This window comes from Leuciscus leuciscus (genome assembly GCF_965113295.1).
Source record: "Leuciscus leuciscus genome assembly, chromosome: 4".
Lineage (NCBI taxonomy): Eukaryota > Metazoa > Chordata > Actinopteri > Cypriniformes > Leuciscidae > Leuciscus > Leuciscus leuciscus.
The window spans coordinates 44602131-44629823 of NC_138728.1; the positions used below are offsets into that span (position 1 = coordinate 44602131).

Sequence of the window (27693 nt, forward strand, 5' to 3'; positions counted from 1 at the left end):
GGATTTACAGCATTCATTCAGGACATGACCCAACAAGTTCTTCTGAGGGTCAACAAGTTTGTTATAGTTGAAAGGATTTACAGCATTCATTCAGGACATGACCCAACAAGTTCTTCTGAGGGTCACTCAGAAAAAATTAGTCTAGAGCTAGTCAAGCATATTCAAGATTTAATATCTCTTGGTGTTAAGCCAGATACAATTCTCTTAAAAATCACATGAATGGTCAAAGGAACAAGGGCATACTGATCTAAACAACCGAGTGTAATAAGGATCCACTGGAGGCAAGTTGAGAGATGAGAACCCATGTGCAGTTTTATTATAACTAAAACAAAACATGAAACAAAAACATGGCGTGGCATGAAAACAAAAACCAAAGCATGAACATGAACTTTGCACAACAGCAGACTACAGGAAACAATACTTGACAAAGACACATTGCAAACATGAGGGCTTAAATACACAGACTAATGACAAAACAAGGGACACCTGTGAACAATGATCAGACAATTAACCAATGACAAGACATGGCAGGATCACATGACAAACAGGGAATCACATGACAGACATGGAAACAAGACATGACACAGAAACATGACAAGAACAAACCCAAAACGTGACAGAATCCCCCCCTCTAAGGGCGTCTCCCGACGTCCAACAAAACCAAAACACAACATACGACCAGGAGGGTGGTGGAGTGGAGGAGGTCATGGGGGAGGGATGGTGGGCCAGGCCCGTGCAGGGGGACAGGACATGGGACGTGGCATGGCGTGGGCGGACCTGGGCCGTGGCAAGGCGTGGGCGGACCCGGCAGTGCAGGAGGCCAGGGCGGATCCAGCAGTGCAGGTGGCCAGGGTGGATCAGACAGCTCAGGGGACCATGGCGGCGCGGCCTCCATGGTCCTTTCAAGGACCCTACTGCCAGCTATGGGGTTATGGGCTGGAACAGACAACAGCTCAAGAACAGAAATGACGTGAAATGTCTCAGCAGTTGTAATGTGAACAGGCTCTGGCTCGGCAGACGTGACGTGAACAGGCTCTGGCTCGGCAGACGTGACGTGAACTTCAAATGTGTGCACCGACCACACACACCATATGGCTGTGGCCATAATTGTTAGTGTAGCCATAACTGAGGGCTCAGGTTCAGGCGTGGCGGCGGCCATCTTGTCAGGAGACACAGGCTCGGCGGCGGCCATCTTGTCAGGAGACACCGGCTCGGCGGCCGACGTGGCGTGAACAGACTCGGACTTGGCAGGCGTGACGTGAAGAGACTCGGACTTGGCAGGCGTGACGTGAAGAGATTCAGGCTTGGCAGACATGAAGAGATTCAGGCTTGGCAGACATGACGTGAAGAGATTCAGGCTTGGCAGACATGACGTGAAGAGATTCAGGCTTGGCAGACATGACATGAAGAGTTTCAGGCTTGGCAGACATGACATGAAGAGATTCAGGCTTGGCAGGCTTGGCAGACATGACGTGAAGTGGCTCAGGCTTGGCAGGCATGACGTGAAGTGGCTCAGGCTTGGCAGATACTGTGGGTTTGTGGGGCTTCTCCTCAAAACCCACAGTAAATGAGGAACCGCTCAATAATAGGGCATAGTCAATATATTGGGCCAAGGACCAGTGGATTTTTCCCCCAGGAAGCTGGGAGCAAATGGGCTCATTCAGATTCACCCTAAATATGTCCTTGAGGGCCACGTCATTAAAATCCAACTGGCAACACAGCCCACAAAATTTCTCCACATACGTTTCCAGGGGAAGATTCCCCTGGCGGAGGTTTAGGAGGGCAACCGCTGGGTTCATTGTAGGAGGTCAAGTATTCTGTAATAAGGATCCACTGGAGGCAAGTTGATAGATGAGAACCCATGTGCAGTTTATTATAACTAAAACAAAACAAAAACATGGCGTGGCATGAAAACAAAAACCAACGCATGAACATGAACTTTGCACAACAGCAGACTACAGGAAACAATACTTGACCAAGACACATTGCAAACATGAGGGCTTAAATACACAGACTAATGACAAAACAAGGGACACCTGTGAACAATGATCAGACAATTAACCAATGACAAGACATGGCAGGATCACATGACAAACAGGGAATCACATGACAGACATTGAAACAAGACATGACACAGAAACATGACAAGAACAAACCCAAAACATGACACCGAGCATATTCTGTGACACCAAAAGACATTGAAAATATTCTGACATGTATGATGCGAAAAAATCAGCAACACAAAAGATGATGCCAATAGTACAACACAACTTCTTGAGGGCGCTTTCAGAGACTGTTTTTTTATTTTTTTATCAGCCTTACAGTCCACAAACAGATCTTGTCATAGTTCTACAAACACCATCCATGAGAGACAATCTTCAAGAATATGGAAGAGATATTGTTTTTATGGATGCAACACATGGCGTCAACCAGTATGGCTTTCCTTTATTTACATTAGTTGTCAGGGATAGTCATGGTCATGGCATACCCATTGCCTATATCATCTTGGGAAATGAAAAGCAGGCCATGCTTCAGCTGGCACTGGAAAAGCTGAAACCAACATTTTCTGTAGCTCCATGGTAATACAACAGATATAAACAAATTAAATTGAAATTATTACATGTTTTGGTACACAGTTCCTTAAAATTAAACTTTTTACGCATGCCTTTGTTTCAGGTTCATTATTCAATTTATGAATTCAACTTAATGAATTATTCTTTTTTTTGTATGAACCAGAACCAACTTGCATTGATTTCTTAACCACATTCTATGATTAGCCCACAGTAGGTGTTATCTCTATGTTAACTAATGAACCTTATTGTAAAGTGTTACCTTATTTTCATTAGGTGCTTTATGGTTGATAAAGATCAGGCTGAAATCAATGCTATCCGCAAGGTATTCAACGAGTCAGATGTTCTCCTTTGTTGGTACCATGTAACCCAAGTAAGTACTAAGTTAAGATTGAATGGAGACTGCTTTGATTTTTGCTCATTTTGCAATATAAATCTATTATTGTTGTGCTATAATTTCAATCAAAAACAACAGTTAAAATCTTTGGTTACTGGATGGCACGTAAGGTTTAGTGAGAATAATATGAATGGCGTAAAAATTAAGGTCATTTTGTTGTAAATCTTAAACAGTCGTTTGTAACTTAAAGGTGCAAGACTTCTTGTGTCATCCACTTCCAGTTATTTTTAGCTGTACAAAACAGCCTGTTATGCTGCTTGATATTGTAAACTGGTATTTTTTGCCATGTTATTTTAATGTATTGTTGGAATTATAAACACATGGGATTGTGGTGCACACAGTTTTAGCATTTACTGCAGTTAGCTATTCTGCTATTCATTCACCTACAGTGGCTAGTGAATCAGTAGATTACAAAATAATCTATTTTCAAACAGATTTCGCATTGCAAAATAAGCTAGATAAAACTGAGAATATAACTATAGAATTACTCAAGGTTATCTGGGTATTAAACCTCAATGTGGGTTGACATTAGTCTGACAGTCATCTGTGGAGTAGGTCCTCCAGACATAATACCTGATGACATCACAAGTTTGTCTCTTAATTCTCTGTTTTTTAGCTTTGAGAGAAGCTCATATTCACACATTTTGACTGAACTTTACCAAGCTAAAGCAATAACATATTTAAATTTTGAATGTGGTTTGTTCATGGTAACTTTTCATTTGTTTTATAGTGCAATTATAGCTTGTAGTGTGAAATATATATATATATTTTTTAATGGTAGCAAGCTATATGTGGTCATGCTCCTTGCAGTATCTACAAAATGTTATTATTTTAACAGAATAAGAGGGAAAAAGAAAGAATGGAAAAGCATAGCACCAAACAGTAGTCCACAAACAGATGAATAAACAACTTCTTGCAGTGTGTAGATCCAAGAAAACAAAAAAATAGGGTAAAATATTTGCCACACTTTATTTGTGACCTCTGGACCATAACATCCTGTGAGCTTTTTGGCCAGTTTTCAAACAAGGTGCACAAAACGTTTTTGGATTCAACCCTTCATCAGTGTCTTGTGTATCCAAGCCTACACCTGCAGTCATTTTTAAGCGTATTATGTAATCAATGTAATACACTGGAATCTGACTCTAACAATATAAATACACACGTCACATGATTGGACATTTAAGTATAAAGGTTATATGATTCTCATTATGTATCTCACTGTGTAAATTAACAGATAAAGATTGTAAAACATCACAATCAATCAACATTTATAGAAAACAAATAAAGAGTTAATTCCTCATCCATGCCTAGAGTATATAGACATTTTAGGTCAAAAATCCTCTTTCCGTTCCGTTCCATCCCGAAAAGTTTCCATTCCATATTACCATAGTCCTCAACACAAAATAATAGCTACATTTATAATAATGACCCCGTTCAAAAGTCTACATACTGTGTAATGTTATAATATACAAACATGAATTATTTCAGCCTATACTTTATGAGGTGGGTGATTGTTTTATTTACTGCAAATAAAATCAGTATGTTGGCTTATTCTGTTATCTTTCATATAGCCCTAAATGGGTTTAGTATAATCAATCAAGAACATGACATTCTCAGTACACTAACTGCACACACTAGGGTTGCGGTCTATGTCGTGGATTACATTTATGACCTATAAATTCAGTTCTTATACTAATAACACAAAACAACATGATTTTCCTTGTCCATTTTTACAGGAACATGAATTCAAGAAAAAAGCTGAGCCAGTTGAAGAACTTAAAAGATGTCTGCAAGTACTTTAGGAACCACTGGGAGCCAATTGGTCATCTGTGGTCTAACTTCGGAAGATGTTATAAGCATGGAGACTCTGAAACAAACAATCTAATAGAACGGCATACATTTTTATGCATGTTCACTTTATTAGTGGGCTAGCTGAAAGCTTGCATGGTGTTTTGAGTATTTTTTAATTTGTTAAAGAGTACATTGTAATTGTTCCAACCTGTTGCTGCTCCTCATTCAACATACTGATCTCTCTGCTTTTATTTCCTTATAGCTTCTTCCACCGTTTAAAATACCAATTCCTCTGTGGCATCCGGAATCGTAGATTGGATCATTTGATTGATGTGCTAATGAACAAGACTGACAAGTACTTAAACATAATACAGGATTTGCAGTCTGCTGGGAGTCTATAACCCTCTGGAATGTAAAATGGAAGAAATGAAGAAGTCTGCTCAGAGGATGCTAGACAATGGTTGGGCCACATCAGTTACCGCAGCTTCAACAGAAACATACGTATACAATATTCCATCTGAAAATAATCAACATGTAGTTTACTGTGTATGCCCTGCAGAGCAGTTCTGCAGTTGTCTCGCTGGTACAAGGGGACGTACATGTAAGCATCTCATTTTATTAAGTCTTCTCACTTGTGAGAGGAGAGGTGAGACCTATCCAGATATGGACACACAACTGCAAGCCCATGCCAACAACTTGATTCAAAAGAATAAGTATAACATTTCTACAAAGCCTCAAAAAACACTAGAAGTTGAAAGCTTATATGGTAGAGCAGTATCAAAACCATGTATAGTGATGAATGTATGTGACGGCTGTACTTTCTCATATCATAAAAAATGTGCTTGTCTACTACTTGCAAAGGGACTTTTAAATGAGATGAGTGAGACAACATCAAAAAATGCAATTAACATTTCAGTGGAGCCTAAACAGGATGAAATTGCAGATGAAGATAGGCGTAGTACAACTATCAGGAAACTGGAAAGCACACTGAGGACTCTACAGACATGGGAAAGAATTCCTGAGGACATTGTCCATAAAATCAATGAACTAGAAGTGCAAACTAAGGAAGAAAATATAAACTTTAAAAGATTTGTGCGACTTTGTGATGAGGACAAGTCACGTAAAATACGCCCACTATTTGCAAACAGAAAAAGAAAGACTGACAGAAACACTGCCTCAGAGACTAGGACAGATGTCACATCAAGTTTTCCTGTTAAATCAAGAAGAAAACACAAAGCAATCAGTGGTCCAAAAAGATAATACAAATAAGGTTTGAAAAGTACTTTTTTTTCAAATACAGTTTTGCCATTTTATCAAACATTGTACTTGTTCTCTACTATGAGGCCTCCAGTAATCCAGTAAAAGTTACTATAAAACAATTGACTACGAAAATAAAAGCCTTGTCAAATATCGGCAGTCACGGATGTCCAAAAGTCTTTCAAATTGATCTGACCGTCATACTCAGGTGGTGGAGCAGGAATCTCACTCACTGTAATACAGATTATTAAGTAGCTCTTATGTTGATATGACCTACCAGGCATATTAAATGCCGCCTTTTTGTGAAGATCCATCACAACAACCGCTGGATGGTAGCCGCACTTAACACAGGAGTATGCGTAGTCATGGTCTGTTAGTGCTTCGAAATGCATGTACGCATGAAGGATTTTGTCTTTACGTGGAAATTTCTGTTGTGTTGTGGTCTCCAAAACCTCAACAGCTCTGCTAATGGCATGATGAGTCTGTTTCGACAAGATTAGTTATTAGCATATAGATCATTTAAAAGAACACCATATAATTAAAACCTTTAATAACAGCAAACCTGGAGTGAATGGCACAGGACAACACACATGTGTAATGACATCAGCAAATGGTCATCAAAATTGTGAAGACCATCAGTCCACTCTTGATAGCGGTATTTTAGACCACAGTTGCTGCACATGCGGTAGTAGGTAGAAAATCCTGTAAAAAAAATTAAATAATAATAATATTTAAATCACAAAAAAAGTATTTATTCAGACAGCTTAACATAGTGATGTTACACTAATTAGGTAGATTTTACTCATACTTACCCTCAACAATGCCAGTGTACGTTATACACTTTCCTTTGGAAGTAATCAACACTGGCTCACTTAGGACCACATTGCCTGTACATTCTGAGCAAACAGTCTCCTTTGGCACAAGGTGTTTGGGAATGTCATTGATTGTCATTGAGCCCGTGATGGGAGTTCTGGGGGAGTTCGGCTGGCAGAGTTTTGTTTTTCATCAAGCAATACACCATCTGTTTGAGACCTTCACCACTGGGGGGATATTCCAATCTGGCACTTTCTTGAAAGGCATGTTCTTGTGCTAGGCCCTGAGCAGGTCTGTCGATGGGTGAGGATGTAAACAACTGCCTGTGTACCTGGAAGAGATGCCACCTAGCTATGTTTTTGTGCAAACAAGATCTTCTTGGCTTTGCACAGGGACAATGCCACGTGTTGCGAGTGCTGTCATAGGAAGCAATGACTCTACCAAGTCTACTGTAGTATGAGACTTTGTTTTCATACACAGAAATGTATTTTTTTTTGTAGATGGACCTCCAATAGTCACCTCAACAGACAGTGGAACACCAGCTGCACTTGCTGCTGCCTTGGCGTCCATGCAGGATGTTTTTGTCGGTTCCCCAAACACATTTGCAGCTATCATGTCTAACAGGACATCTTCCTCAAGGACAACATGTGTCCTGTTAGGCCATGGACAGAACTGCAACGACTTCAAATGTATACACTCAAAGTGCTGAAAGCCACTTCGCGTGGCTAATTCTGCATTGGTACTGCATTCATCTGTTTCACATATTACAACTGGATGTGGACCTGAGGTTTTTTTCTGTACATGGATTACAGAACATGGTCTGTAAAATGACTTTTCAACTGCATATATACCACTAACTGGGTCTATGCACTGTGAAGGTAGGTGACGATTTTCTGTAACATCACAGATCTTTTTAGTGTGTTTTCTTCCAACATGAAAATCTAGATTTTTCTTGTTGACGGTTACTCCACAGTGAACGCACTTTTTTCTGAAAACGAACATTTTTGAGAACAGGCAGGAATTTTACAGGCAAGGAGACTCCTTCAGCCACAGCTGGTTCTTTAAAGGAAACTTCTCCTTCTTCATTTGAAGGAATAATTGGTTCACTGGTGGCAACTGGTTCAATGATTGCAGCTGTCTCAACAGTTTCTGTGGGTGGAACTTGTCTTTTTGTGCATACTTGTAGATGTTTTATAATCTGGACTTTCCTTATGACTGTTTTTGAACAGTAACAACAGTGAACATGTGCCTGTTCTCTGCACTGAAAGTTGCACTTGACAATTAGGTATATATTTGAATTTTAATGTAAATAAAGGGATAACACTTAATGTCGTGAGTCATAATGGCATAAGTCGTGGTAATGCGGGTATGATATAACTGATTAAATTAACAATTGATGTATTATTTGGATTATGACCAGCGGCGGTTTCTTCATTAGGGCGATCAGGCGACGCACCACCAAAGTGTGAAAGGGACTTTTTCAATCACAATCTCATTCAACCACAGAGTTACGCTAGCAGTCACTCACTGTTGTTCTGCCTCTGGATATAGTCCAATCAGTGCCAAGTCACGTTCTGTGGAGTACCGCCTCTTTTTGGGCGCTTTCACTATGGCCGAAAATCGCCCAGTGTTCCCATAGACTTACATTCAAAGATTTTTTTTTCCGAACTGCAGGCACTGCAATGCATTCTCTATGGGTTCCGGGAGGGCTTGCACTAACGTGCTTTCGTCATCATACGTAAACTTCACTTGTGCAGCGATTGGTGGAAACAAATATACCTCTAATAATATTTAGCCATAAGTTGAAGTGACATCCAATAATTTCCTCAGTGCATAACTTACATTTCACGGACATATTCTCCATCTGTAAATGTTAGAAAGTCAATATTTCCAGTTTGCTGTCATGGGTGGGCGAGCTTCTGCAAGCTAAACTTCCGTGAACGAGCGCCACCGCGTGCATGAGCACCGAACAGACGGAGCGCAATAGAATAGGAGCGCAATTATTCTGACTAAAATATACATTAGCACTAAATTATAAATATATTTAGCTAAAATATTTGTTGTTGAATATTTGTTGTTGTTGGTGAACATAAATGTGCTAGAGAATTTCAAACCTACATGTGTATTTTTATATTAGCTTTGTTTTTATTTATTTATTTTTTATTTTAAGTTTAGTAAATTTAACTACTTCTTTAAAAAGCATTATTTTGTTTTTAGATTGTAATGTTGCAATGTTAGAATGTAATGTGATTTGATCCCTTTTTTGGATAGACTGCAGATAGACAGCAAGGTTACACTATGTTTGTTTTTATAACCTTCAATATGAACATTGTTTGTAGGACAATACTGATCAGGATATTACATTTTTGACAATGTAAATTTGACAGGTTGTACAAAATATGAATTTAATTCATTAGCCATAGTGGCACAATCGGTTATACTATTACCATTAATGTTAAGTTCTGTAATCTTTTTGTGTTTATTTGATTTATTAGTCAGATTATTGAAATGCCTCCAAAGTAAAAACGTGATATATTTAAAACTTCATTTATCAATTACGGTCCCTTTTATTTTTCATTCTTACTTTGTATATTTGATCAATTCCACCATGTGTTTAGTCATTTATCTTCTCTTTAGTGTGTATCTTATTTGATAATGAGTGATAACCTCATGTTTAAGAATGAAAAAGGCACACAAGTAAAATAATCAAATTTTATTGGCAAAAGTTTCAGAAAATTAGATCAGTTATAAGTATAAATCCATTCACCAGCATCATGCAGATTAGTAACAAAACATTTTACATTTTACAAATTTAGATGATTAAAAACTCATTTGACTGATTATGAAGAATTATATGATTTAAAGTAAAATACAAGTAAGTTTTTAATAGAACACAATCTTTCTAGACATGTTTTTACTGATTCTGAGTTTTAAATGCTCTTATTCTATCACTCCTTCCTAGAAATAAATGCTTACAATTACCAAAATGATTACCAATAGAACAAGTCATATTTACTTGCTAAAATGGTTTTTTTTTTTTTTTTTAGGGGCAGAGATCAATCGTATCAAATTTTTTATCACCATAATCATCTCAAAATGTTTTACATGTGTAAAAAAAACTCACGAATTATATGATTTAAAGTAATATGATTTCACAGTGTGTTATTTCACATTTAATGATCATAAAATTGGGCATGTTCCTGTTCTACACTACAGAGCAGTGTTTACATCAGTCTACTGAAGAGAAGCTGAAAAATGCATTTAGATTTCATTATCGTTCTATATTTTTTGTAATTTATTCACTCAACTCAACACCATTCCTCTGTTTGGAACTCAATTCATGTTTTGTGGGACAAAACTACATGTTTAAACACATTCATTAAAATATTATTACCATGAAAACTGAAGTAACTACAATAAAACAAAACAAAAATTTATCATATTGTCTTTTTTTTTCAATAAAACACGTTTCTAGACATTTTTACTGATTTTGAGTTTTAAATGCTCTTATTCTATCACTTCTAGAAATAAATGCTTACAATTACCAAAATGATCACAAATAGATTTGCTAAAATGCTTTTTTTTTGCTTTTTTTTTTTTGCCGTAAATGCGATTTTAGGGATAGAGATCAAACATTTGCTATTTTCTACAGCCATCACAACCATCTTCATCATGAGGTGTAGAAGAGAACACATTCATTTTCCCTGTAATCCCTGCAGAAGTTTTCCATACTCCTCAGTGTTGGTGTCCTCGTGTCGATCCTGATTCACCCACTCATCCAGACGCTCGCGCTGCGTCTGATCCAGGATTCCCACACGGCTGTACTCCGACACCAGGTTTCGGTATCCTGCTTTATAGTAGCCTCGGATGCTTTCATCTGACAAAACGCAGCTCTGAGACAGAACGCTGTCACCTGGAATTACACACAAGAATATTATCAAGTGCAGAAACACGACAGCTCTGTTAATCTTTGTGTTATGCTTTACATTTTGTATTCTCTTCAGTTCAGTTTATTTCTAAAGCACATTTAATGACGCAACAAGGCTGACCAAAGTGCTGTACAATATAAAATAAAATAGTAATTGAATTATCCCTTTAAGATCTCCTTCAAATCCTTCAAAGCAATGACATTTCACATGTATGATTTTCTTAGAGATTAATAACAATTTTACAATGGTCTATGGTCAGCTCTCATTATATAAATAAAACATTTTAGCTGGCTGTTTTCATTTGTCATTATTTACAGTAAAAGATGTATGTACAATAGCGACAAACCAAACATATGCTTTGGAATAGTTTCATATTCACAAAGAACAATCAAAACAACATCTCATTGCCATTATGAAAAACATTAGTTATTTACTTAATTACACTTTAATATCTTGTGTTGTATTGTCTTGTCCATTGTGTACCGCCAGTTTGTCTTCCTCTAATCTGTGTGCTACATGTTGTTGAGTGTGTTCACTGCTGTCTGTGACTTCTGTAATGTTGCACCAAGGCTTTAGAGACTTTTATATCGTTATACTGTATTGTTGTATATGGCTCAAATGACAATAAAACTCTTTCATCTTTCTTATCTAATTGGTCAAAGATTACATTTTCACCATAAAAGCTCCTGCATTATCATATCTACCGTAAACACCCTGAAACATCACAGTATCTGCTGGAGGGTAGATTATACACATGTTTTACAGGATTAACACCTCAAGAGTTTCTTACCTAGAGCTTCTCTGAGCTTTTGTGAAGTAAACGGGTGATGAAGAATCATGGAGTGTTTCAGCAGAAGCTCCACGTCTCCACTAATCATTGAGTCTGCTAGAAGTTTCCTGTAAAAAACAATGTTAAAAGCAGATTTAACCTTTTGTGATGCTGTACCTAAAATATTCAATGTTAAATATTGCTACAGATTCCTGTAGTGTTCATTGGAATTCTGGATGAGGATTTGGTCCGTAACTGTGAACGTTACCTGGCCATCTGTGAGCGGCTGCTTGGGCCTGTAGTTAAAGCTCGTCTGTGATCTTGTCCCAGAACCTCCATGGCAATCAGGTTCTGTCCATTATTGTCAGTCTTTATGCTGCTGATCAGTTTATGAAGCTCAGGGTTTTTATTTTTAAACTCGCTCTCTGAGTTTGGGTTTTCTATGAACGTCAGAGCTAGTCTGATGGAGTCCTTGGGTGGAATATGGCTCGTGTTCAGTGTCCCTGTGTTGTTCTTACTGGACCTCTGAGCACTTTGAACACTGTCCAGAGAGAATGAGAATTACTGACAATTTGATAGAATGAAATTAGCATGAAATCTGCTTATTTAAACTAGTAAGCTGATTTAGAGCTCAGGTGAGGATATGATCTTCCTCTAGATTCTGTTGTTGTGTGGAATCAAATAAATGGACAAATGACACTCCTGATTATGAATACTATTTTTCAATACCTAAATTATATATATATACTGTATATTTAGTGTATCAGGTGAATCTTCTCTATTTCCTTTGTGTATCTCCAGACACAGTCCTATTGTGTTGTGAATAAATAACAGCTTCAGCGATCAGAAACTTTACCTGTTATATTCACCAACAAATCCAAGATGGTACATTTTGATGAGGATACATTCGTCACTTCTGATGAATTTAACACTCTGTAAGTATTTCTGCAGTGCACCATCTGTCTCCTTTCTAATTCCTCCAGTTATGTTGTATATCCTGGGGTTTTTGTGACTGAAGTCGTATCCTCTCTGGAGAATAAGCAGGGGTTTGTACGATTCAAGGTTTGTCTGGATCTAATGAGAAAAAAATTAAGAGTGTGAGATTAAACACAATACTGATCATCTCTACAATGATTGGTCAGGAATGGGATTTTCATCAATCTTTTTTCTCTACCACTTATCCTACACAGGGTTGGGGGAAGCCTTAAGCCCAATTTATACTTCTGCGTCGGGTGCGCGTAGAAGGTACGGCGTAGCATACGCATTGACGTGTACCATACGTCGTACCCTTCGCCTTGCGGCGACGCGGACCGCAAGATCTGTGATTGGTCGGCTGGATAGCATCGCGTTTCCTCCTACGCATTTCCAGAATGATCTTCTGCACTCTGCACCGCCCGCCCGCCATTTTTTAATTCCGAAGATCAGTGAAGAGCCATGGAAATAGACCAAGTGACCGAGAGATTGCTTGAAGAAGTGCGGAAATACAGCCATCTGTATGACTCCTTCAGTCGCCATTGCTCGTAGAAACCTAAACTCAAAACAGCCACGAGGAATGTAAACACAGTGGAACATTAAAACCCATCCGCGCCAACTAGCGTTTCGGCGGTGTAACTGCAGTGCAACACAGACATTCGCAGAAGTATAAATGCTCACGACGGCGTCGCCTACGTGCGTAGCCTACGACGTACACTACGGCGTACACTCGACGCAGAAGTATAAATTGGCCTTTAAGCCTATCCCAGGACACTCGGGGCTCAAGGCATGGGACACCGTGCAAACCCTACGCAGGGCACGATCACATACACATTCACACACTACAGAGAATTTAGAGATGCCAATCAACCTGCAACGCATGAATTTAGACTGGGGGAGAAAACCAGAGTCTCGGGGAGAGCATGCAGACTCTGCACACACAGGGCAGAGACGGGAATCAATCCTCCAATCCCAGAGGTGTGAGGCAAACGTGCTACCCAGCTGACAAATGTTTGTTCGAAGAACGTTTTCTAAACATTATGTTTTGGTTATGGGAATGATGAAAATGTTCTCTTAATGTTATTGGAAATTTTCAGGATATTATGATTCTTGAAACATTCTTTCAACTTAATTTTTATTAACATCTCAACATTCTACACAGCAAAATCCTCAGTGTTAAATGAACACTACTTGATGTCTATATAGGTCCAATCTACAGTGTACACAGTAACACTGAGGGTATGTTTACATGACAACGATGTACTAAAAATGGAAAAGTTTTTTCCTTTGTGTTTTTCGTGTACAGACGACAATGCTGTCAACATGATCCCCATTCACACGGATCCACGAAAATGATTAAAAACGCTGTATTATTCATGCCTGGTAAGTAGTTGGCAAATTCATGTTGTAAAGAAAACACTACGCGCCTATTGACTGAACACGTAATATCATACACATGACATCACCGTTGTTGCAAATTCATGTTTTTGATGTTTACACAGATGATAACGATGATGTTTTCAAAAACTTGCACTTTAAAACCTGTTTTCAAAAGCTTGTGTTTTCAGGACCCAAAAATGTTGTTGTCGTAAATTAAAATGAAGAAAAAAAAGTTTTACATTTTAAGTTTAAAATGGTGTTGTGTAAACGGTCCCTGAAGCAGAGAAACACTTGTATTTTTTTTACAGAAAAAGATCAGCTGAAATTGTTTGTGAAATTTGATTGTGATAATATAGTGGTTTTAACTATATAAAATAGTGGTTTTAACTTTTTGATAGTGGTAAAACAGGTGTTGATAAAAGATATTTTTGACTGACAAAATGCTGGTGGACACAGCTACAGTGAGTTGCTCAAAATCTCTTTTTAGTAAACTCTGTGTACACAATGTTCTCAATGCTGGAGTTCATGTGTAGAGACCCTGGTGATACTTCGAGCAAAGTTTCATGTTGTGTCGAGCCTTCTTAGTGTTTTAAAAATAGCGATTTTGATGCTATCATAGTCGTGCCCCAAGCACTCCCATTCAAAAGGCAATTTGACTGAAAACAAAAATACAGTCAAACTTAAAAGTGCCGTTTCCATTCTAATTATGCTTTTAAACGAAAGTTTGCCTCTGGTAGATTAACAAAAAGACCCTAGGTTGCATTTTGGCGAGAGTTATCCTTTCAGTGATTCGGCTTCTTGGCAGCAAGTGTTTGTCATTAATGTACATTTAATCACTTAATTATCTTATTAACTTATACACTGCTTCAATGTTACTTTTGAACACTTTGAGTGTGAATTATATAAACACTGAGCTGTGTTAATTTAACATTGGGGTTTTTGCTATGTATATATCTCATATATCCAGGGCATATCAACCACTGACTGAATCAATAAAAGCTATAAGTTATCTGACATCTTCAGGACAGAGGAGTTTATACTTTGCAGATTCTCAGTATCATGACAAGCTGTGTTTTTTGTTCTATTAATTTCAAGAGAGAGAGAGAGAGAGAAAAAAGAGGCCGGTGAACGACAACAGAAACTAATTCATTTAAAAGGTACAATGTGTTATTTTTTGTAAATAAAAATGCTAATTGTCGGTAAACTGCTGTGGTGTAAATGTGTATTCACACTACAAGCAAACTTAAAGCATGTCACCAGTGGGCGTTCCCACTACTGGTTGCCTAGTAATGTTTGTGAGTGACATTCACGGATGTTATTCCATGTTGTAGACAACAAATCAGTTTCTTTTTGCCTCTACAAACAAACATTTTGGAAGAAAAAGTCTAAACTTAAATGGAATCAGTCAATAAATTGCATAATATTAAAGATGAACGAACAGCGAGTGCTCTTTGCCATCGCGGCTATTTAACTGCAGCAAATGCCGGTCTGGGTTCACGAAACCATTCAGAGTTTTCATGCCTGATCTGAGCATATCTTCAACTAAAATCTGGCTTTTGCACTCTGTTTTTTTGCAGACAAATCAAATGTACTCACCTCATTTTGCACTCTCTTGCGTAGCATCAATGCTTCCTCCATCTTGCTGCCAGTTGCTTGTGCTAGAGCATGATAAAGAGCACTCTGATGATCCGAGTTAACGCTGATTATCTTGCCATCATCCTGCACAATGTCAAAATGGCCGCTGTACAGCTGTGCATCAGCTCTGTTTTTAAAATAAGTAACCACATTCAGTACACAAAGTTCATAAACATAAACTGAAATTTATATTTATATGTGAACTGTATAATGATCTAGTGGTTAGTCTTACTGTGATGTATGTTGGGCTCTTGCAGATTTGGTTAATCTCAGTTTTATATCGCCTGCTGATTTGGTGGTTCCCGGGTAACGTTCCTCAGTGAGCTGTTTCCCATTTTCATCAATGACAGTGAGTTTAATTCCTTTTCCATCAAGCAGGTTAGTTTTTGTGAGCACGTACACATCAAGGGCTGTAACAGGCTGATCAGTTTTGCACATATCTTCTGTATACTGTATTAGTTTTGTTTTGTCCTCAACTGACAGCTGTTCCACTTCCTTGTGGCTTGCAGATTTCTTGTTGTGTTTTCCTCTCTGGTCATCAAAGAAACGCTGAGTCTTATGTCTGCGCATGACCTTGTCTACCGCCTTTCCTGCAGCACTATTCAACTCACTCTTAAATGTGCTGGTCATTAAAGAAGTCATGTGTGTAGAACAGGAACTAATGAATTGCTCAGAAACTTTCTGTGCGATAATCTGTAGAAGTTCTCCTTTAAGGCGTTGTACATCGTGTAAATTGTGTCGTCCATCTTGGTCATACTTTGTCATTTCTTTCTCAAGCTCACTGATGCTCTCCAGTAATTCAGGAACACATTTTTGTTGTATTATATCATTTGTTGGTACAGCACCCAATATTTGACAGTAATTTGTTGAGAATTCAGCTACTTTCAGAGCCAGCTTTGCCATTTCAAGTACACCTGACTTGTTCTCCTTATTCATAATCTTTGTTGCTCCTTCACACACCTCAGAAAGTTTGCTGATTACTTCTCGTGCTTTGGTACAGTCCAGTATGAGGTTAGGAATTATCTTTTCGCAGAACATATCAACTGATTTTTTTATTTGCTTCTCATAATTCTGGTCAATCTTGAAATTCTCTTTTTTCAAGGCAGCTTTCGGAACGCCTGAGCTGATGAATTCGACAAGAGCCTGATCCAGTTTATGGCTCTCCATCACTGATGAAGTAACAGCATTCTCAAAACTTCTTTGCAAAATCTTCTTAAACACTTCCTGAAGTGCTGCATCGATTGCGTAGTTCATGGCAGTGAGCACAGCCTTTTTCCCGATTTCCTTAACTGCATACTTAGTCGCAAGTTTGAAGTTCTGGCTAACCACTGTTGAAGATGTCATGTTTTTAATTCCAGACTTAAAAGATTCTTTACCAAGGGACGATAAACCAGACTGAGCACTTCCTTTGAATGAAGTAAACATTGCCTTTCCTGATTTAATGAATTCAGATGCAACAGAAGAGAAAGACTTTGTACCATTGAGTAGGCCTTTTGTCACTTTATACACTGTGGTAACTGCTTTCTTGATAGCGCTAAAGCCAGCCGTTAGCAAAGCAAGTCCGAAGCTGATACTCTTAGATATTGCCCATGACGCCCAATCAAATGTGCCCTTTATCATCCCCTCTATTCCATTGATCATGTCAGAAACTCCTTCAGAAATCAGGCCCATTCCAAACTGGCTGGCTGTTCCAAATGACAGCGCACAAACGAGAACCCCAGCGAGAACCTGCACCACCCCGAGCATGAAACATATCAAAGCATCGATGCAAAACTTAGGCTTCTCTTTCACCTCAAAAACAACACCGAGGCCATAGTCGTATAAAGATCTCAGCTCATTAGTGATGATGAAGTTTTTTTCTTCAGACAGAGTGTAGACTGAACAGTCCTCTGTTATAGCGTCACTGTTGTTTTCCTCCAACTCTTTAAGTTTAGCATATGCATTATCAATGTACGTCTTCCAAGACTTAAAGATGTTCATTCTGGCCTCCATTTGACTCTGAAAGTTGTTATTATCTGTACTCTGATCTTTGTTACCAGTTACTGATAAGTTACAAGAGACCATTGTGTTTGAGACTTCTGAGACGTAGACGTCAATTGATTCCTTTGCGTCTATCAACAGTTTCATAGCGTCTGCTTTATAGTTACCCTTACCGAGGTTGATGGTGATGTACGCCTGGTTATAGAGTGCCACAGCCTTGTAGTGTGGGTCAGAGTAACCAACTTTTTGCCAGTATGATTCGGCTCCAAATGCATTGTTGGATTTGTCACGGCAGTGTAGATCAGTTCTTACAATTGCCTGTTTGATGTGATCATAGAAATTATCACATTCTCCTCTTAGCAGCTTTCCACTTGTTTTGTTTATTGTCCTGATAAGGTCTGCTTCAAGTTGTTTGAAGTCATCATGCCTATTGATGTGATCTTCGTGAAGGGTCAACCACAAGGCCCAAGATTCTTTCAAAGCGTTGATGGCTGGCTGATAATCAAATTTAGGCTGATGATGTTTAAAGCAATCAGGAATATCTTTGAGCTCCATTCGCATGGGGTCCAGTTTTTCTTGCTGTGTGTAATGTCCATCAAAGTCCTTTAGCAATGTACAAAATGTGGAAAAAAGATTTTCCTTTAGGTTTATTTCAACCAGCTCATCACTTTCCATGTCGTGGATTCGTTTAATTTCATAATCCTCTCTTAGCTGGCGCATGATTTCCACAGACTGACCTTGGTAAGCTGGTGCAAGATGATCACAGTTCACAACCATCTGGACCATGCCAGGATTGCCTTTCCGAGATGTACGACCAAATATTTGTTTCTCGACTCTTCGGTTCTGTGGAAAGTGAGTAAGAAGTACGAAAAGACCACCACACTTATTTACACTTTCATCAACCTTGATGTCTGTACCCCGTCCTCCGAGATTTGTAGCAATGATGATTCTGCCTGCACAGAATTTCTCTCTTTCAATGTTGTGCTTCTCACTGATTGTGTACAGAGTAATCTGTTCTGCCTTAAATCTGCCACCGCCTTGTATTTTCTCATGTAGTTCATCTGCTGTTTTAACATCTTCACAAATTAACAAGACAACTTGCCCTCTGTCTGCTACTTTCCATGAAGTTTCACAAATAGTCTGGATCCATTGGTTATTCCCACCTTTCACCTGGATGACTGGAAGCTCCACCACCCTTTTATGGCGATGTGCAGGTACAGTGTAGCTCTTTGCTTTATAATGTCTTGCCAGAAAGTCCTGATCTGCCTTACCTCCTAATGTACCAGAAACACCAAAAATACCACTCCCACTGAGATACCGTTGAAAATAATGGAAATTTGACATGTAATTTGTCACATTGGATATCGGTGAAATTGCAAGTTGGTGCTTGAACTCCAAGAATTGTTGCAGACCATTTCCCCACTTCTTGTTTTTCTCCAGCACACCGCTCGCTTTAAAGTCCACTGGAATTATCGCATTAGACTTGCCTTTGTCATGGCTGTCAGCAACTTCTCTTTCAGCGGCTAGTGAGGTGTCGATCATGTATTCTCGGCCCTGTGACATCTCAACAGCCCTTAGTGCATTCTCAACGAAAACTGGTAACTGATTCTCAACATAGCTTTTCAAGAAAACAGGGATGACAGTGAGGTTGTTGCGTTTGTTTGCTGTTTGAGGGTTATCTGAGTACATGATATATGACTTTATTGTGCTTACAGTTGCATCAATGACTGATTTCTCAGACATGATTTCGCATGCCAGTCCTCCTTCCTGCAGTAGCATTTCAACAATAAGGTCACCTCGTTTTTCCTGAGCTTCAAAACATTTTGCTTTCTTGTTCTCTAACGTAAAGCACTTAAACACTGCACTTTTCTCCAAGACCTCCTCAAATATACTCAGAAGATCGTACTGTTGTGAAACTCCAAGTTTCTTCATGACTTCAGATAATGCTTCAGACATTCCGTCCTCTTTCACATCATCTTGATATATCATTTCAATATCCTCCTGGGTGTAGAATCCCAAATTCACTCCGGGTAGCAAGATCTCATTTGCTGAAAAGCTGTCTGTTTCCTGTCCCATAACAGCTGCTGTGACGGCTTTATGAAAACACTGTATCCTTGTCGCCCATTTTATCTCCCTTGTTTCAAGCATTTCAACTGGTTGACAAGTAGATATCATGGCCCATATGTTGGAAAGGACTTGCTCCACATGCCTAAATCCAGTAGATTCATGAGACAAGAATGTTACTTGAACTCCGTTGTCCAAGGTCATGTAGTCCACTTCATCCACTATTACAAGCTCAAATTGCCTTGTATCACGAGTAGTTTTCTTCTCAAATTCCTGTTTCAGTATGTCTGCTGCAAAGACTCCCACTGTGCCATATACTATTTGTTGCCTGTAAGCATCTTTAAGATGTTCCTCTTGTTTCTCTGGTGAATAGTCACTTCTGTAAAGTGGAGGTACTACAGATGAGGTGACACCAAACATTTCAAAAAACTTTTCCCATTCTTCTTGATCTCGTCTGGCTAGAACTGGAGAGCTTGTCACAATGTCCACTTTTGTTCCACGGATGGCCAGAATTGTTGCAAACATGGCTAAGATGCAGGACTTGCCCTCACCTGTGCCAATCTCTAGAAGACATCCTTTATCTTCTGTCAGCTGTGCCAGGAGGAGCAAAAGCAATGATGCTAGTTGTGTACATCTTGGAAAATAGCCTTGAATCTTCGTGTTGTCTTTTGGGGTGATTGTTGAGCAGTCTTGCACTGCTATTGACATTCCAATTAATACGTCTTTCAGAATGTTAATATCTGGGTTTGTAAGATTAAGAGATATTATCTTCTTTTTCAAATCAGTGATTTGTTCTTTAGTAAGGTCCACCAATTGATATTTTGGGAGTTCCGTCTCCACGTATCGAAGCACATCCTTCAACAGCACCAAGACTTTCTCTGGGCAGTTTGCTTCACGAAGTTCCTTCACAATTGTATCAGCGTCTTTTTCTTTGTCGTCTTTTATTTGTTCTTGAAGAAACATTAAAGGGTTTTCATTCGTAAGAGCAGAGAGAACGTGGATGCAGTCCAGGTGGTAGGTTTGTGCTGTGTGGAGAACTGAATCGAGTTGATCACATTTAATACCTGGACTTTTGCAAATGAAGAGCATTATTTCTGTTGGGGTCCAGATTCTGTTGAACAACATTTGACCTAAAATGTCCCTACTTTGTGGTAAAAGCTCTGAGATCATGTCAAGTACATTTAATAAAATGTGTTCTGCCAAAGTTGCATTTGTGGAATAAAGCTGCTCCACCAAACCTAAGAGAAAGTCATACTTCTTCTCCCAGCCAAGCGGCTGATCTTCATCATCTTTAGCGTCCTCAGTGCTACTGTACAGAATGAACTGTAGAGATGCCTCGAGAACTGTGAGCTTCTCTGTAAGAGACAGTTCATTATATCCAACAGCATGATCAAATGTAAACTGAGTCCATACTGAAAGGTTGTTTTCTCTACAATATTGAACTGCAAGTTCATTCTGGAGCGTCTTAATCCTGTCCCAAATCTCATGCTGTATCTCTTTATTTTCTGTGATCTGGTACTTTAACAAAATGTCTTCAAATTTATCTTCAACATCGGTAACCTACAAAATTGTGCAAAACAAAAATGGGTCTAAGTAACAAGTGATGTGTTATCAAATGCTGTATACAGTTATGTCGCTCAATCCAAATTAGTCATACCTCGTCCCTCTCAATCGCAGCAGCGTCATCTTCTATTTGCTGATGGAGAACTTGTGTGCGTTCATGATGTTGCTCATGACCTCTGAAGCTCTGTTTTTCACGAAGCCGCTCAGTTGCTCGAGAAAGCTTGAGTCTGGATGATTCACTCTCTCTGTCCAGCTCCTGTTGAATCCTCTGCTCACGTTCCAAACGTTCCAGGCGTCTTCTCTCCTCCTCTTGCTGTCTTTGTTTTTCATCTTGTTCAATTTTTCCTGTTTAAAGATACCATCAGACACCACAAGATTAGAAACAGCATACAGATTACACTTTATCGGTTTATGGGTTACCGTATTTTCCGGACTATCAGTCGCATCAGTCAAAAAATGCATCATGAAGAGGAAAAAAACATATATAAGTCGCACTGGACTATAAGTCGCATTTATTTAGAAATTTATTTCACACAAAAAACAATGTTACGGACGGGACAGTTCTCCGTTACGGACATAAGCGCTCTGAAAGCAGCACTAAAAGACTGCTTTAAAACCTTCACAGAGACCTCAAACAGAAAGCACAAAGCCTGTCTTTAAATTTAAATTTTAAATTTTTCGTTTTGTATTAATTGTATCTTAATTTTAATCAATGTTTCATCAACCAATTGCCTGGATTTAATATAGCAGACAATAGATAATTACGACACGGAGGCGCCGGCACGTGAACTGGAGCTCGTCTCATAAATGAACCAAAACTCAGTGTATACGGTAGCCTACTTGCCTCACAGACCTGATACATATCTAGAAAGCTTGAAAGGTCTACTTTTAAACAGAATAATTCAAAACGAAAGAAAAGACTGTTCTCTGCCTATGTAATCCGTATGAAATGTGCATTTCTCTCTGGCGCATTCACTGCGAAGATCGCGAGACAGCATCGGCATCTTCATCTTTGCAGCCAACACTGACACAGAAAACACTTGTTTATTAGTAAACAATTAAAATGTCTCCTTGCTATATTTGACATATTCATAATCATTACTTTTGCCAGTTCTTTTTGACAGCTTTTAGGTGCTTTATTGGCAGCACCACACTCTCATGTTACATGAACGTGTCACCACCGCATCAGCACCGAAGATGGAGATTTTTTTCTTTTTGGGGGCATTTTGTTTGTGTTCAGTCTTTCTCAGTTGTGTTTAGGTTAATGTTTCAGTTAACAGTTTTTCAGTTGTTTTCAGTTAATTTTTTCAGGGGTATAGGCTACAGGAGCAGCATAGAGTACTCTCGCGGCTGTAAACGGTAATGTTTTCTCTTGGTTCATGTCAGTCAGTATGAATTAATTTTGATATATAAGTCGCACATTGACTATAAGTCGCAGGACCAGCCAAACTATGAAAAAAAGTGTGACTTGTAGTCCGGAAAATACGGTACTCAATTTGAAATAACCTGCTATCTCTCCGCACTAGCCACATGCAGCTGTACATTAGAGATGCTTCTATTGTTTGTTTTAACCGCACAATTGAGACTGTATTGGATGGGGCTTTATCTTTTTATTTCACTATCTTTCAAATTAGCTCTATGAAATATTAATAATCAATAATAACTGGTTATAATTGATTATGAATATTTGGATCAGTTAATATAGTTAACTTGACAGCATCAAGTATACAGGACAGCATCATGTAGAAGGGCTGGAATATCATCACGTGAGATGATTGACCGTTGTAGAGATCGAATGAATGCACGATCTGACACAAATCAGGAAGATTTCTTCTATGTAGCTCGCTATGTAGGCTGTTTTAGCTCTTCAGATAACATAATTCAGTGGGAAAGAATAGAAATGGTATTCTGTATGACGAAATGTTTTGCAAACGTGATAATAAACCAACATTAATATATATAACCCCTTAATAATAATTTAAATAATTTAATATTTACTTATTTTTCTTTCTTGTTCTGTTCTGAATACCGTTAAATTTAAAGTATTTGTTGTGGATTGAGGGGAAAGTAGTGTTAATAATATTTGTAAATAGTTCTTTTTATTTACTGGTATTTAATATACATATAAATTAATGTAATTGTTTGCAATTATGAAGTAAACAGGTGTTTTTGGAGTAAGACCAATTTCTCTTTCATGAGATTACTTCCTCTTCTTGGCCGGGTTACGTTTCTCTTTCGTAAACTCTAGGGGCGTGATATTCAATAGACGATAGTTTTCAGCCGCCACAATTATCAACGTACAATCATTTGTACAATGGGATTGGCAGCATACGAATGTTTCATGAATCACACATGAACCCTGTCGTGAGATGATTTCTGCACTCGATTCTTAGTTATATTGATAAATGAGGCCCAGAAGGTCTGCTTACAACAGGTCTGTCTTAAAACAGTTTAAAAGTTTTCGTTAAAAATAATTTCTTATGTACAAAAATAAATACTATAATAATAGTTTCAGTTAGGATTTTTTTTTCATTAGGTCTAGTCTAGTTAGTATCAAATACAATGTGATTTTCGTTGATTGAGATCTGGCAGCAACAGCACACTTTTCCTCTTGGCCAAGCGATTCGAGAACAGCTTTCCCTGCACACGAAATCCCCACATGCCAGCAAACCAATCAGAACGCAGGACAATGATGACGATACATAGCAACAGAGCATAGGCACCAAAGCTGCTGGTGCAATGGATCAAAAATCTCACGGTTTTTGAGCCATGGATTGGATAATTTTTGGGATAAGCCCCAGACAGCAACATATGTCTGGCCCACATCTGGTACGTGGGGGGTTAAATGTAACTTTGCTTTTCATTTATTACTTAAGCTAATATAGAGACTGCTTTTCCAACAAAAAATAAATAAAAATTAACAGTGGGAGCCAGCAGCCTGTCATGGCGTCCTTCCTGAACCAACAGAATTGAACATTTTGAAAACAAATAGTCCTAGCTTACTGAAAAAAGTGCATCTTATAATTCTTCATTCACATAAAAATAACAACAACGTATAGTAATACACTCTGCCACTCACCTTTTTCTTAAAAAAAAATACTAATAAAAAAAGTACTTAACTAGAATTTAATAAATGGAACATTATTGTAAAGTGTTATCGATTTGTTATACACCGATTCAGACGTCTCGTGAGTTCAGTGTTGGACAGATCAGTTGTTTTAACCATTCATTAAAGTGAATCGGTTCAAATGAGTCATTAGTTCGCGAATCGAACGTGTTATTAGTGGACCTGTAGGCTATAGCCTACGACAAGCGTTGTGTGATTATCCTGGCAGTTTATTTTTTACCACAATTCACACTCCGCGGTAATTCAAGAGAAAAAAATCTCCGAATGCTCCACGTGAAACTTTGGTCTTCCGCCCTTTTTCTATCATGTCTAATGATTTTGATTAATATGCACGAGGGAGAGAGACAGCGCTCGTGTTGTTTGAAGACGGTGAGTGCGCGCGCGCGGCCGGGGCTCTCTCTCGTACTTATATGCGCCCTGTCAAGCGCAGTCAGTCATTCTATTCTACATCACTCACCGATCAAATAAGGTTTTGGCAGCCACCCAAAAAAAATCAATGCAGGAAAACCCCTGGATTGGTTATATAACGTTGGATAGAATGATGGTCCGGCCATAGCGTATCAGCGCACATAAGGTACACACTGTGAAGTAATTTGCAAACGTTTTTTAGAGAAATGAAACCTCGATGACCTCGACGCGTTGTCCCAGCCCTAATGTACATACATGTTGCTCACATATTATGGTAGCCCTGTTAGTGCTAAATAGAGTGTAATTACACCTTTGCCATTAATATGTTTATAAGCAACTGAAAAAAGCACAAATGTCAGGGCATGTCAGAACATCTCAAGGACCCCAAAAACACCTCAGACCCCAGAGGGTTAACGGAAGCAAGTCTCGATCTTAGCACCGAGATGATCATACAGATGGCAGCCAACCAGAATGCCTATTACCACCGCTGCAAAACTACCGCGGCAAAAATAAACCAGTCGCATTTCAAAGTCATTCGTGAAATGACCGCCAGGTGGCGCAAAGGGATATTGTGCAAAACAGCAGCAATTGCTGCATTTTTTTTTTCAATTGCCATAAGTGTGGTTAATGTCAATTAACAGTAAGGATGAAATACTACAACTATGGTAAACACAATAGAACATTTTATACTTAATTAAACAATTATATTGCTACTTCACCAATAAACCATATAAAATATATAAAATAAAGATATGCAACATGCGCGTTTAAACGACAAACAATAAAATCAGAACCAGTATTCTGTTGCGTTCATGGTTCCAGTGGCAGTAATGCATACACGGCTTTTCAAAATGTCACAAAGCGGTTTGAGATTGTTTTGAATGAAATATTGAAGTTTATAATTAAGTGTTTTGGCACACCACGAGGAGTGGCGCTATGCATTGTTCTAAAGTCGGGTTTTATTCTGGCATGTTGAATTAGTGTTTCGACAAATGCGGCGGCGCGTTCATTTGGATTTATTTTACTCTTAACAGCTAAAATAACTTAATAGGCTACTCTGTAATTTTTCGGTCATACAGATAAGAGTAGAGTATAGCCTATATCGTTCAAACCTGTAAACTTTTATTCATATTAGGCTAACGACAAAAGTTTGTCTGTCGTCTCTATCTCCGGGAACAGCTCGTCACAAAAATGAAATGGGGGGGGGGGGGGGGGGGGGGGGGGGGGGGGGGGGGGGTTGGAGAAGGCAGTATATAGTTGCTTTATCGTGGGGGTGCAGGACATTAGGTGTTAATGTTCCGTCTTTCATATGGAGAGTGTCGGATAGCCAGCCTGATGAGCAGGCAAAGGCAAAATTCTTTTAAGGATAAATCTCAAAATCTCCAAAATTCCATATGTAGGCCCTATATCTTATTAAATTATAAATATTGTAGTTTTATTGATTGTATTTAAAGGTTTTCCACACACAATTTCAATTTAGCAGATACAGAGCTCTTTAATTCGCGATCAACCTCGTTTTATTGTAAGGTGAATTCAGCAAGGCATGCTGTGTCTTTGATGCAACAAAGGCTATTTGTTAGTTTTTTTCTTTCGTGATTTGTGTGGATGACACGCAGCGACATATACAGTATTATCAGCTGTATGGTGTGTTTTTACCCTGAAATGTTTAATTTCGAGAGAGACCCGGCGCGCGCGAGTGAGGGAGACAAAATAAACGTACTAAAAAGAGATCCAGCGAGAGAGAGAGGCAAAGAAAAACGCCTGTTCTTAATTCATGTTGCTTTGAACTATTTTCGTTTTGTACCGTTACATTTTTTAACTTAGCTGCAATTTCGTTGGCAATACGCATGTAAAATGTCGCAAGAATAAGATTCTGTGTTTCTTATTTTGCATTGCAAAGGGAATAAACTCTAAACTTGATGCAACCCTGTTTTAAATAAATAAACTGTCCCGACACTTTACTTAAACCTTGAAATGTGCAATGGGGTTTCAAACTTAATTAATTTTAGTGTTCTTTAATGTTTTTTTGGTTTTTTTTTGTGAAAGCAATAGCCTACTGTAGGCTATTGAAAGTCTTTTTCTGATTTGTTCGATCTGTTTAGAAAAATGTCTTCCGTTGCTATTGCCGGGTATCACTGTCAGTCATCTCAACTTCGTGACTGAAAAACAATAATTTAGCAGATTAAAGACGAGCTTCATCATCTTCATTTTCTGGTGAGATCAGCTGACAATTTTCCTTCATAAGTTGTGTCGTTCAAATTTATGTTGTAATGTAGGCTACAATTGATAATTTGTAATAAACAGTTACATATTTAAGCATCAAGAACGGTAAAACATAAACGCTGTCGGCTACACTGAGATTCGATCTCGGAACGCTTGAAGCTCCGAGAGGCTCATGTTGATGCGTTGACCATAGAGCTATAGTCTGAATGCAGTCAAGTTAACGTCTATGCTCTTGCAAAGCCTCGTTGATGTAGCCTGATATTTTTTCATTATTCAATTTTATTCAATTTAATTTCAGTAATTTCAGTATTGTGATTATGAATTCGTTAAATGTTTCATTTGAATTGATCTGCTACAAGTTTTCAATCGCTCTCAATGCGGCGCGGCGGCAGATTACGCAATAGAGAGAATAAACTGACACTTTGCAAAGTCTGTGATTGTAGCGCCTCTTAGCGGTAAGAGGCTGCAAATACACACCCGCAATACACAAATATTATATGACTGAAGTTCAGAACCATAATCTCAGAATGACTCTCTAAAGCAGGGGTCTCAAACTCAAATTGGCTGGGGGCCATTGCTGTGAATGACATCTCATAGGAGGGTCATTTTAACATTCAAGCACAAAAAGAAAGCACAATATTTTTCTGGAAATGTATTTCACTTGCTGAAATGTTAGCTCTGTAAATTCTGTACAAATCAAATTCTGTAACTAACATATTTTTGTCATACTTAACAAAAAATAAAAAATAAACAGTACATTTACGACAAATTTAACAATATATTTAATATAATTTTAAAAGTTAGTGCAACTATTT

General features: G+C 38.5%; 2 protein-coding genes and 1 long non-coding RNA gene across 3 annotated transcripts in view; 1 reads left to right on the forward strand and 2 right to left on the reverse strand.

The window, feature by feature from the left end:
* Positions 1 to 2296: 2296 nt before the first annotated feature.
* On the forward strand, positions 2297 to 4899 carry LOC309497270 (uncharacterized protein; the record flags this gene model as incomplete). Its single annotated transcript, XM_082167498.1, has 2 exons — positions 2297 to 3125; positions 4704 to 4899. Exons 1-2 carry the CDS (start codon positions 2809 to 2811, stop codon positions 4897 to 4899), a joined length of 513 nt encoding a protein of 170 aa, XP_082023624.1. The 5' UTR covers positions 2297 to 2808.
* A 1470-nt stretch (positions 4900 to 6369) lies between these two features.
* On the reverse strand, positions 6370 to 6973 carry LOC309496165. Its single transcript, XR_014205023.1, has 3 exons — positions 6828 to 6973; positions 6606 to 6717; positions 6370 to 6497 (listed from the first exon to the last, which is right to left on the reverse strand). It is a non-coding gene; the product is annotated as an uncharacterized lncRNA (long non-coding RNA).
* A 2553-nt stretch (positions 6974 to 9526) lies between these two features.
* Positions 9527 to 27693, reverse strand: part of LOC309496033 (uncharacterized protein) — a 29520-nt gene continuing 11353 nt past the window's right edge. Inside the window, exons 4-10 of the mRNA XM_082165950.1 lie at positions 21215 to 21465; positions 15746 to 21117; positions 15475 to 15640; positions 12383 to 12600; positions 11795 to 12067; positions 11548 to 11654; positions 9527 to 10741 (exon numbers count right to left, since the gene is read on the reverse strand). Coding sequence (XP_082022076.1) covers positions 10524 to 10741; positions 11548 to 11654; positions 11795 to 12067; positions 12383 to 12600; positions 15475 to 15640; positions 15746 to 21117; positions 21215 to 21465 — 6605 coding nt within the window. The 3' untranslated portion in view covers positions 9527 to 10523. The remainder of the gene's footprint in view (positions 10742 to 11547; positions 11655 to 11794; positions 12068 to 12382; positions 12601 to 15474; positions 15641 to 15745; positions 21118 to 21214; positions 21466 to 27693) is intronic.